Source organism: Urocampus carinirostris, chromosome 8, assembly GCF_059441175.1.
Source record: "Urocampus carinirostris isolate Australia breed hairy pipefish chromosome 8, RoL_Ucar_1.0, whole genome shotgun sequence".
NCBI lineage: Eukaryota > Metazoa > Chordata > Actinopteri > Syngnathiformes > Syngnathidae > Urocampus > Urocampus carinirostris.
The window spans coordinates 42713095-42725808 of NC_142356.1; the positions used below are offsets into that span (position 1 = coordinate 42713095).

The following is a 12714-nucleotide window of genomic DNA, read 5'->3' on the forward strand; positions in this document are numbered from 1 at the left end:
CTTATGTTGTCAGTTTTTTATTTTTTTTTATAATCACATGTTGAGTTTTCACATTTTATTGCATTGGACCCTTTCTGCCACAGACAGAGGACACATAAAAAATTTCATAAAAAAACCCGTTGGAAGCTGAAGCTAAAAATTGGATTACATGTTTCATTGCTTGATAAGCACTTATGTACAGTATTCCCTCGAACTTTGCAGATAATGTGTTCCATAACCACCCGTATTAAGTGAATTTCTGTAACAAAGGATAAATAATTATATGTATATAATAGCAGAACACAATCTCTTGTGTGTAGTTTTCCTCATTTTGGGATAATTTGATGCCGCAAAGAGGCAAATGATCCACGTCAACTATTGCCTACTCGCTGAAAAAAAGCCTCAATTGTATTACCGTATTTTTCGCACTATAAGGCGCACCGGGTTATAGGGCACACCCCGAAAAAAGTTTTTGGTCCTATTTTTGACATACATAAGACGCACCAGATTATAAGGCGCTACAATGGGAACGTCGACAAAACAGTCAGATAGTTCAGTCAAACTTATTACCCCCTTAACATTCCGAAAGCTTGCAAAGACGCAAATACGTGTCGAGAACACGTGCAAATGCGGTGTCCGTACGATGTCACTCAAATGCATCGTTCCATCATTCGGAAGGTTAAAGTCTTGGGATTCAAGAAATGATAACCATTCCTTAGTTTCTATTTTCTTTTTCGCTCGCAACTTTACTGTGCATGACAATAAACACTTGGAATTGAGTTTAATTTAAAACTAGACACTCCATTCCATCCATTATCTGCACCGCTTATCACAGAAACATCGAGTTCAGTCTGAAACAAGATACAGGGACAATGTAAAACCCGGAATAGCTCACCGAAGTCGTTGTGTTCATAATAATGTGCAGGCAATGTCCTCTTATATCCGTGAGGGTAGTAAATCTAGGAGAATACAATATTTACAAATACAGAATATAAAAAAATGCTTTCCGTATGCCGTCAGCCACATGCTATACGCATTCATCTTTTTCTGCCAATTGCAGGCTTTGTTTCGCCGTTTAAGCCAATGGCAGCCTGTAAATGATAAAAAGGATCCGCCCCTTGACCTCCGAATAACTTTAGCCAATAGTGATCGATTCAACTGATTATTGACACATCTTTTTCGGCCAATTGCAGGCTTTGTTTGCCGTTTAAGCCAATGGCAGCCAGTAAATGATAAAAAGGATCCGCCTCTTGACCTCCGAATAACTTAAGCCAATAGTGATCGATTCAAATGATGATTGACACATTGGTTAGCCAATGAAACACCGGTAAATAAATCCCAGCATCCACCGCGTACTACTTGGCGTTCGGGGGAAAATCTAGTCGGCGGCTGCAAGTTAGTTGGAAAACTTTGCAACTTTGAAATTGATCCATAAATAAGGCACACTGTATTATAAGGCGCATGGTCAGCTTTTGAAAAAAATAAAGGCTTTTAGGTGCGGAAAATACGGTAGTTGAATTGTATTGGTATCTCAGAGACATTTCCATTTCATTTTCTGTCCTCATGGTGAAAATGCTACCTATCAGTGTACTGTATAGTGCAGGGGTGTCAAACTCAATTTACCTCGGGGGCCACAGGATAGAACAAACATTCTCTCGGGGGCCGGACTAGTAGATTAGAGAGGAAGAAAGAAATAAGACAAAGCGAAGGAGAGAAAGAGGGTGGGACAAAGAAAGAGAGAAAGGGAGAGAGAGAGAGAAAGAGAGTAAAAAGAGAGAGAGAACGTGAAACGTGAGAAACAAGAGATAAAGACAAATAATGAGAGAAGGGGAAAGAAAGAGAGAAAGAAAGATATCCAAAGAGAAATAGAAAGAGAGGAGAGGAAAAAAGGAGAGAAAGAGATCATGGGAGAAGGAGAGAATGCGAAAGCAAGAGAGAAAGAGACAAGAGAGAGAGAGAAGGAAAAATGTAAGAGAGAGCAAAATAAGGTAAAAAGACAAAGAGAGAGAGAGAGAAAGAGACAAAGAGAAACAAAGAAAGAGAAAAAGAGAGACACAGAAAGTGAAAGAGAGAGACAGCGAGAGAGACAAAGGGAGGGAAAAAAGTGAGATAGAGAGAGAGAGTGAGAGAAATACAAATCCACCGTCTTTGTGAGAGGCACCTGGCTTTGGCTTTGGACATATTTCAACCTGCTCGTTTTTCTCTTGCGCTTCTCTGAGCGTTGTCTCGCGGGCCGGATTCAACCCCTTAGTGGGCCTGATCTGGCCCCCGGGCCGCATGTTTGACACCCCTGGTATAGTGTATGCTTCAGTTGTGTCCATCCTTAGATAGTGTAAGTCTATGCTTCAGAAATGGAGCCCTTTTTGAAGCAAAAGTGCATTGTTTTTAGTGATTTTTGTAGATGACATAAATGAAATTCTTTGAGGTCAAAAATTAAATTCTGTTAAAATAATGACATTGATTGTGTTTGCATGCCGGCGTTCTTCAGGGTTGTTCATTTGTGACGAGTAAGACAAAGGAATCATTTAATTGCTTAAATCTGCGCCTTGGGAAAAGAACGCAGTTCTCTGCTTGTATCGGGATGCCGTAATCCTGCACAGTATGTACTACCCGCAGAACCGATAAAAGAAAAAAAAATCTGATGCACTGAGGATGTAAAAGTCGAACCGCGTGATGACGAGGGAATACTGTATTTTATAAACCTTTCAAAATTTTGGAAAGGTTCAAACGTAATCATATGATTACAATCAAAATCTGAATCAAGAGTCAGAACTCGGATTCTTAAATTGGTCGCTTTGGCTTGTTTCCGATCATGAGGCAGCATGACAGGAGTTCAATTAAACAGTCGAGGAAGGGATTTGTTGCGTGGCAACAGTTTTAGATTTTTTGGATGGCGGCCCACTGGCATCGATGCGAGGACACACAGCAGCTGGAGTGTAAGGGATTCGAGTTGCTGTGACTTTTTTCCCGATGGTCTCAATCTGCCGTGAGGAAGGTAAGAAAATAAATGACAGAAGTGAAAAGTAGGCCTGCTACTAGTCATTATTTTCATAACCGATTAATCGGTCGATAATTCTTTTCAATCATTCAATGAATCTGATTTTTTAAAGTCATGTTTGATTTCCTCCTTTATTCAAAGATAAAAGTTTTGGACAGAAAGAAAAACAGTGCACTAAACAGAAAATGTTATATTAAACAGAAAAATCAAAGATTTCAATTAACTTGACAATAAACAAAAGTACATACAAATGACTTATACAAAACAAAGAAATTGCAATACATTTCATTTTATGTGCAGCAATTTTGCTTTATCCAAAAGGTTAACCCACTTCGCAAAATTTTGTCAAAAATGTTTCTATTTTGGGTAAAAAACATTCCCAATATGAAAATATATAATATGGTTAAATATCTGACCCTTGTGTAGAGTTAAGCATATATTTATTATTTTACGTTATTTACCTATTTTCTGCAGCATTTTTTTTTCTTAAATTGTTAACTTTGTTTCATGACGAAACAGTCAACACTACAAAGTCTCAACTTCCATGCCAATTCTGTTTGTAATGATGCAATGTTTAATAAAACATGATTCAAATGTAGGATAACTTTTATTTTAAAAAAAGAAAACCAAAAACGTTTTGGCACCAGACCATAATGGTACTACAACGCGCTGCGCCACAACAGAATTTAATGCACTTATTTGGATTGATTTAACAGACTTTGTGGCTCATAAATCATTTAATAAAAAAAAAAATCAATGATCCAATTAACTGTCAACGCTTTTTAATAATCAATGTTAATCAATTTTATTGATTAGTTGCGGAAGCCCTAGTGAAAAGATATATACATTTAGTTTTTCCTCACCTGGAAACCCAAGTCCTGGAGGTCTGCATGCAAATGGTCCAGCACCCTGCGACCGTCAAATATAAAGGCCGGCTTAAGCATCTTTTTGTAAATCTTCTCATAGTTCAGTTCCTGTAATGACACACAGTGGGTGACTGATATCACAGAGAGCGGGTTAAATATGTGACTTACTAACCTTAAACATGTCCCACTCGGTACAGATGACTAACGCATGTGCGCTTTGGCAAGCCTCGTATGGGTCACTCGTCACAGTCACCAGCTCTGAAACTGAATTCAAATTATGATGAATCCTCTTTTTCCCAAACCTGCAAAGCTTTGAAATCATTTTAAAATGCAGAAAAATCCCAGGAATCACATAAGCTACCTCTTTCTGGCTTGTCTTCGGAGATGTTGGGCTGGGAAAGGTCCTGAATGATTTGCTCTTTGAGGACTTTGGGGTCATAGATGAATAATTTGGCCCCTTCATCCATCAAGTATTTGGAGATGTATATACTGGATGACTCTCTGAGATGAGAGAGATCATAATCACTGAGTAGTTTTATTCATAACGAGCTTAGCAAAAATTGATCTTTGACGTCCATGTATACCTATAGCAGGGGTGGCGAACAAGTTTGGGGTAACTGAACATGAAATGAGGCTAAGAGCCACATTCTTATTGGCCAAGAGCCGTATGCCGCGTGTTCACCACCCCTGGTCCATAGCATCTTCACAGATATGGATCTTTGACATCTATAGATGTCTATAGCACTGAATGAGTTAACTATCAGCCTACTTAACCCTATGCCTTTATCGAACCTTATTTGTACATTTTTATGACTTTTATGTGTTACATTTTAGAAAATGAAAGAAAAAATAGACTAGGTAGAGGACATTTTTACCGGAGCAGTAAAATAGCAAGAGTAGTTGTAGACTTGACACTTGTACTATAAATATTTTGTACATTAAATATTTTGTACATTGACACTTATGACTACCAGCTCAGTAGCCTAGATGGTAAGGCGCCCGCTTTGAGACTGGGAGGTCGGTGGTTCGCGCCCCGGCCGAGTCATTCCTAAGACTTAAAAAGTGGTCGGCGGCGCCCTCTGTTGGCTGCGGCTGCATCGGCTCGCTACAACGGGTCAGGTGCAATCGACATTTCGTTCAGTGTACATTGTTACACAGAATGACAATACAAGGAAATTATTATTATTATTATTATTACATGAACACATTGTGTTGAGGGACTTGTTAGCATAGAGAATGTCAATACAACAATGTTTTGACTTATTTAAGCAAATGTCATAATAAATGGAGTTAATTTAATCAGTATTAAAAGCAATTTTAGTTTTTTCTATCATTGAACTATCATGGAACTTCAACGTAGTGCCTGTGGGCTGCAGGTAACCCTCTTAGAACACAGGCGGTTCTAAAAAATAGCTAATCAGTGATGGAATGGCCATTGTGATTGTTTATGGAATTTGATTTCTAACTTGCACGAGAAATCAGTGACAATCATTATCTTTAAATACATGATCAAATCTTCTGCAAATATTTTAAAATAAGTCTGTAATTCATAAAGTAAATCACCTAGTGTCTTTATACAAAGCATATAATTTAGTGAGTGACTTAACCTATTTCAACCCCACTTCTTATAATAAAAAACCTGGTAATACTATAATAACGTAGTACAGTAATAACAATTTGTTTCAAAATTCAAATCAAACTGGTATTACTTCTCGCTAATTGGTAACAATGAAAGTAGCTCTCAGCTTCAATAAGGTTGATTACCCTGGAATTAACTTGAATTGTGTAGGGTTAGGGGAAGTTAAAAACAAATACACAATTGTGTACAGGTATGATGCCAATGAACATTGTGAATGAATTAAAGAAATAAAATAACAAATTAGTCATTATACCTCCTAAAAAGGTAAATATTACATACAAAAAGAGCAAGGGCATAAAATTAAAATATCTAAGCATAGAATGCCCTGTTTATGATTAAAATCATGAATGTAGCGTGCCAACCTCGTGTCACCCGTGTCTTTTTTAAAAGAGAATCCGAGCAGAGCGATTTTTTTGCCCGTCACCGTGTTAAAGAGGCAGTCTATGATTCTTGAGGCAAAGCGCCGCCTTTGGTAATCGTTGATATCGATCACCTGAAGGAGAAGAGTTTATAATAATCAAATAACCTCCAGGGTTAAGTTACACTTTAAAATGTGTCGCTCTGCTCGCCTGTTGCCAGTAGGAGGCGACCTCAGGCAGGTTGAGGGCCTCACATAGGTAAACCAGATTGAGCACGTCTTTTTGGAAACAGCTTCCGCCAAAACCTGGAGAGATTGGAACAGTTCAATTTGCAATAAAAATCTAATAAAGCGGTGTCTTGTAAAGGTATTGCAACAATATGCAAAATTGTTGAAAATGTCAACAGCAGAGTTTTGTGGAATTAAAAGAAATTTGGCTTACGGGCAAGTGATTATTTTCGTTACCTTCAATTGAAGGGCTACTATCATAGAGATAAAACCGGTGACAAGGCCATTAACATTTTTGAAAGTGCCTTTAAAGCAATTTTTGACATTTATAAATGTTTGATGGCATATAGTGGCATTCATTACTCTTTATTAATAGAAGAGAAGAAAAATAAGGCGGGTGGAATATCTCTAAAACACAGTGCACATCCACTAGCTCCCAGATTCTAAAGGAATTAGACTGGAAGAAACTGGTCAGATTTTGTAATGTATCTAAAGTTAGCAGAATTTCCTGGAGAGCATGTGGAGAGGAAGACATTGACCGCATGCATATATTTTGGCTGTGTCCAAAATTACAAGATTACTGGGACAAATTATGGTTTCTTTTAACAAAAATTGTGGGATACCAAAACATTCAAGGTGCTTTATTTGGGGTATCTGACAGAATAAATATTACAGAAAAAAGAGGAATACCTGGTAAAAATTCTTCTGACATCCAGCAAAAAAAGTAATAACAAGAATATTGTATAAACAAGAACGCCACCCCCACCACCGTGGAGCAGTGGGTGAGCACTGTGGAGGAGTTATTCTTAATTGAGAGGGCTACATTTGGAATAGGAATACAGGCGACCCAAAATCATGGACAAATGTGAACAATGGATTGATTACAGGAAAAATAAGGACATCACGAATGAACAATGAAGACTCGACTTTGAATAATGACTTAAGCATGGAAGCTTCTCCAACAGCGCAATATTGTTGTTTTTGCCCCCCCCCCCCTTTTTTTTTGGTTTGTTTCAATGTTCGAAAAAGGCACAAAAAACATACGATTTAAAAAAAAAAAAAAAAAAAGTCTGTCATACATTGTAACCAAAACTCAGGTTGCACGAAATCAGTTTTTCCTACTTATATTGACAACCAATAAAATTCTGCTTCCGGAGACAGATACTGAACTTTTTTTACTTCATTTAGGGAAAAAAACTCAAAATTACTTTTGTCTCTCTATTTTTGTTCACACTTAATAACATTTTCCAGTAACTATCAGCAGGATGTTCCAGACTAAAACCATACAAACATATAAGCAACTTTGATCATTTTCTTACCCACGCTGGCTTTAAGAAAATTGCTCCCGATTCTCTGGTCCATGCCAATGGCCTTGGCAACCTCCACCACGTCAGCCCCGGTGGCCTCGCACAAAGCACTGATGCTATTGATGCTGCTGATTCGTTGCGCCAGGAATGCATTGGCTGCCTGCATGCAGTTATTTCAAGGAGATAAAAAAAAAAAAGAAAATATGACTGGAACTTCACCAGTATGTATGACTGCTATCAGTCGTTGTCTGGTCCAATTGCCAGTGCCAATAAGCAAAATCTTGGTAAATGATGGGCTTTTTATTTTTAATATAATGATAATCTGACGGCTGATAATAGATTACATTAAAGTGACTGTGTGTAACATTTAGTGCCCCCTAGTGGTACAAAAACCTTTCATTCAGTAAAAAAAAAAAAAACAATGATTTGAATACTAGGAAAATACACATGAACTATCATAACAATGTTCATTTACATTAAAAAAATCATAAGTTGAAGAATTGCTATTTCTTTTACATTGTGGAATCCATACATAAGGTTTCCGCTTGCATTAGACAACAATGCCAGCTAGTGGTCAGATATTTACAACTTAGGCTTTAAGGAACCATTTTCAGGTTACCTTATACAATGCCCTCCTGTTTTTGTTACAGTGAATTAAACGTATTGGGCGAAAATCAAGTTTAAATTAACCTACAAGATTTTCCGAACACCGAGAGCTCCACAAACTTTAATAGAATAGTTAACGATGACTCATGATTTATTTTGTACTCAAAATAAATTTTAAAAATTGTATTAAAAAAAACACATGCTTACAGATTTGATAACATTTTGATACACTTTTCAATTTAGAGTAAGTAAATAGCACTGAAAAAGATTAATAAATCTTGATTCGCTTCTCAAACAGAATGGAGAAAAATGTTTTTTTATCTCAACATCTCTGAACTGTTATTGTAAGGCATGGGCGATTACCAGGTATTAGCACCTATCCCCTGTAGTCACCACTTTAGATGTTTAATGTTATTCAACTAATTCAATCAAACACTTAAGAACAAAATATTGGAAATAAAAGAATCGGGCAATTTAGGCTGAGAGTATATAATTTTATGAGCAAGTCGTACCAGTATCTAGTGTCAATATTTATTACAACTCAAAAGTTGAGTAACAGTATCAGTCTAAAAAAGGTATTGGGCAACCCCAATTGTGGGTAATCTTTTTTATTTTCAGTATGATTACAGTGACCCCTTGCTTTATCACGCTTCCCTTTTCGCGGTCTCGCTCCTTTGCTGATTTGCATCGAGCATTGTGTTATTCATTTTGATTGGCTAAACAGTCTCTCCCCTTCAGTTCACATTTATGATTAAACTTATATTATATCACTGTATTAGGATTATACACGCACCAGTTTGGACAGCTCTGATGACCAAGTATTGGTTGTGATGATTCTGGCCTTGGGCACCCAGTTTTCATACACGGCGCACAACGCTTTGATCGCCCTTTGACCTTCTGCTGTCTCATCACCACCAATCAGGACGCGATCGGGCTCCTTCAAATCCTTTACTGCTGTCCCTTCTGCGAGGAACTCTGGGTTGGACAGCACCTGATGTGAAGAGGCAACGTGAGCCTATAGACAAGTCATACTTAGGATGCAGATTGTACACACGTGGAGGTTGAGGCTGGGCTTTGTGTTTGCGTCGAAGATACGTCGAATGCTTTCTGCGGCTCGCACGGGGACGGTGCTTTTCTCCGTGACGATCTTGTAACCGTCAGATACTTCCACGATCCTCCGGGCGCAGGCTTCAATGAACTTGAGGTCAGCTGCACGGCCCTTTCCCATGCCGTAGGTCTTGGTGGGAGTGTTTACCTATGTTGGCATTTTTTTTTTAATAGATGAGTATAGTCTTTATGGTAATTTATTAGAAGGTGGTGTGCATTGTTTATGAGATTAGATGTGGCCTCCCAGGATAAACATGTAATTAAATATTTTAGGAGCCATTCTATATATATAAAAAAAGAAACTATATTGACTTAAATAATAAGCAAATATACATGAACTATCATACAAACAAATATTTCTATTTTAAATTTAAGATAATACTACGTTGTTACCTTTTCCACCCGAGCAATGGCACAAAATGCGATCAAAACTATGTACCAGTCTCACACACTGGAGGTACCGTGCCTTCTTATCTTATACTCTTTGATGCTAATATGAATTGGTGTTTCAGAAATTTTCTACCTAGCAGTGCCATACACAGACTATTCAAGACGTCTGCACAAATGACAATTTTCAAGTCCCATTGAGTACTGACGTACTCAGCAATACCAAGACCTGTAGACCTTTTTGTAAATGAGAACCACTGCTTTAAAGCAAGATAATGAGGCCAAGAACTGTGTGTTGCACGGATGAAACTCACAGAAATGAAAACAAGATCAGCATCCCTAATGGCTGAATCAATGTCCGTGGAGAAAAATAGGTTCCTCCCTCTGCATGATTCCACCACATCTTTGAGGCCAGGCTGCAAGGGGAGAAGCACGGAAAGTTTTTCTGAATCGGGTGTGACAGCCCAACACTCATCCAATAACGTCATCGCAACAATGAGTCATCTGGAATGGTTCCCCTGTCCTTCAAGACGCTTGTTACAAGACTCTGGTCATAGATGGTTGCACATAAGCGATTACTCAACCAAAGCCCTTTATAATCCTCTCCAGCGCAACATTGCTGACCACACCCTGCAACCACTAGTAGCTAAGTTTTGAAATTAGGCAGGGCAATAAAGAAAGCTTGACATCTGGCTGCTCCTTTAACTGATGTGCATGTTTGATGGGCAATAAAAAAGTAGTTTTTTGTAATTCATTGGTTACTTTTGCTTTTATAATTTTCCTATTCACAAATCAACAATCTTTTAAACAAAATCAGATTTTCGTCAGGGGAGAAAATGACTATCGATTCACCTGATTATCTAAAAAAATATATATATATAATAAATATAAGAGTGCACCTTAGTTTTATAGTTAGCTCTAAATAAGATTTTATGATTGTCAGCAAATAAATCAGTAGACCATAGCCAAAACAATCCTCATAAGACTATAGCTATTTCTTTAGAACTTAAACTTTATTTGAGGAGCAGTTTTTCTAATGATTGAATACATGAAACGGGAAAACTAAACTATATGATTTTAGATACTTTTTCATAGTCATCATCGAGAAGGATTTTTTAGGATATTATCCATCCTCATTAAGATACCTCATATATGGGAAGCGTGTCCGAGTTCCATGCTTTGATCCGGGATTCATTAACATCAACCACGGTCACCGTGATCCCCGGACACATTTGAGCAATCACGCTGCATGTTGGGCCTCCCACATAGCCAGCACCGATGCAACAGATTTTCTTAATTTGAAACATCTGTAAATACAAAGGGGAAACATTAGCACTTCAATTTCAGGAATCTGGGTAGGTTAAAAAAAAAAGTCAAGTTTTTAGAAACCCCATTTTCACATTAGCAGATACGACTATTTTAACAAGACTGCTTATCAATTTAGTGGGAGCCGTTTAAGGAAGCAAGAAGATGAAGGCTGCTCAACCACTACATATTTTTTTCATTGTCGGTGCCACTTTTGAGTTCAGACATAAGTTGAGGCACTGTTACATGTTTCACAGAGCCACAGTGGAGACCATACTGGTATAGGGCATCGCGGCATGGCATGCCGGGTGCACGGCAGTAGACAGGAGAATCTTACAGAAAGTCATCAACACAGCACAGAAATTCATCGTCTGTTTTCTGCCCAGTCTGGAGGGCATTGCCAATTCTTGTTACCTTAGCGCCACCCACTGCCAGCTCTTTGATCCGCTGCCCTCTGGCAGACGCCAAAAGTCCCTTAAAACCCAGACCATGAGGCTGAGAGACAGTTTCTTTCCCAGAGTAAACGAAGTGAAAAAATGTCCTCCCTATGCTATGCATAGAAGTATACATTCATTAATTTTGTGGACATGGGAGGTAGCTGCAGTGCCTGATTAAAGGTAGCTGAAATTGAACCTGGGACCTCTGAACCGAGACGCTGATGTCCTAAACAGTCAGCCACGATGCCTTTAAAAAAAATTATATTCTTATTTTATGCTTGATTTTTATTTTTTCACAATGTTGCTGCCAATGTCATTAAACTATTATATGATCCACTTACAACTTAGGTCAGTCACCAAACACTAACTTGAAAATATTTTGCCTATGTATCTTCACATTTTTGTTCTTATTGTTTTCTTTATGTAATTTATTAAATGTTTAGCCAGGGGAGCCCCGTATAATCTTGTTGTGAACAATGGAGACTACGCACAATTATCAATGACAATAAAGGCTAATGTATGAGATTCTACCAGTAAGAAGAATTAAAAATGGTAAGTAAAAGGAAAAATTGTATATTTGCTGCTCTTCTGACTGGTTTTTAATGATGTCAAATTCAAAACTATTATTAACTCTGGTTGGCTGGAGGGCAATAACAAAGCTCCAAGCAAATCGTTTACTATGAATAGATAAAAAGACAAAACAATCTTCAACTCCTATTCAGTATATCAGTCCTGAGTTGTAAACACGCCTCCTCTTGTCAAAAGCCAACAAAAACCTCCAACTATTGTGTGCAAGCTTGCATGACTTGACTTTCAACTTTTTATGACTTCCTAAACTACTCGAAGTGATTTGCCCAAGACTTTTTTTAATCTTTCATTCAAATTTGGGTCTTGTTTAAATTCTTAATAACGCAAGCTTGGTGTTGAACTGGATATCTTCACCAGTCAAAATTTGCCAGATCAGATAAAGAGCCATTCATTCCACTTTGCCACGTCCCACACAATCTTTTTTGGGGCGCCAAATCACGAGCGAAGCACCTTCATTTGACAACGCTTCCTGACAGAACCTGTCCAGCATTATTACCAGCACCAGATATTTATACACTCAATTAAAACGATGTTAACATTGACGTAGACTATTAGCTAGTTTGGCTAATGCAACCTTATTGAACCCCAGCCGAATTAAAAAAAAACCCTTCACTTTTTCCCAGTGTTTCAAAAACACTTGGACGCAAAAACGACCAGGACCCGAAGCACAACAACACATATTTACAATTAAAAATATACATTTGGGATCATTTGAGTCACCGAACCGGGGCTTACCTTTCGTACTGCACTTCTGCCACTAATGAGTAGCGGCTCTGTCAGTGGAGTATGGACCGCGAAATACGGTGACGTCACAAGCAAACGGTTTCTGGTTTGTGGATTTTCAAAGTAAAAGTCCCACTAGTGTCGTTAAAACTATTTGAAAGAAGCAAATTCCACACAGGAGGTTCG

General features: G+C 38.0%; 1 protein-coding gene across 2 annotated transcripts; it reads right to left on the minus strand.

The window, feature by feature from the left end:
* Position 1: 1 nt before the first annotated feature.
* Positions 2-12627, minus strand: ugdh (UDP-glucose 6-dehydrogenase). Of its 2 annotated transcripts, none has more exons than XM_088342776.1 (12): positions 12541-12627; positions 10621-10782; positions 9790-9891; positions 9036-9236; positions 8775-8972; positions 7388-7535; positions 6052-6146; positions 5845-5975; positions 4205-4344; positions 4016-4107; positions 3841-3951; positions 2-2960 (listed from the first exon to the last, which is right to left on the minus strand). In XM_088342776.1, the coding sequence occupies exons 2-12, from the start codon at positions 10780-10782 to the stop codon at positions 2817-2819; spliced, it is 1524 nt and encodes a 507-aa protein (XP_088198902.1). In that variant the 5' UTR covers positions 12541-12627; the 3' UTR covers positions 2-2816. The 2 variants fall into 2 exon arrangements, with proteins under 2 accessions (XP_088198902.1, XP_088198903.1); XM_088342777.1 differs by lacking the exon at positions 12541-12627 and adding an exon at positions 12505-12515.
* Positions 12628-12714: the final 87 nt, after the last annotated feature.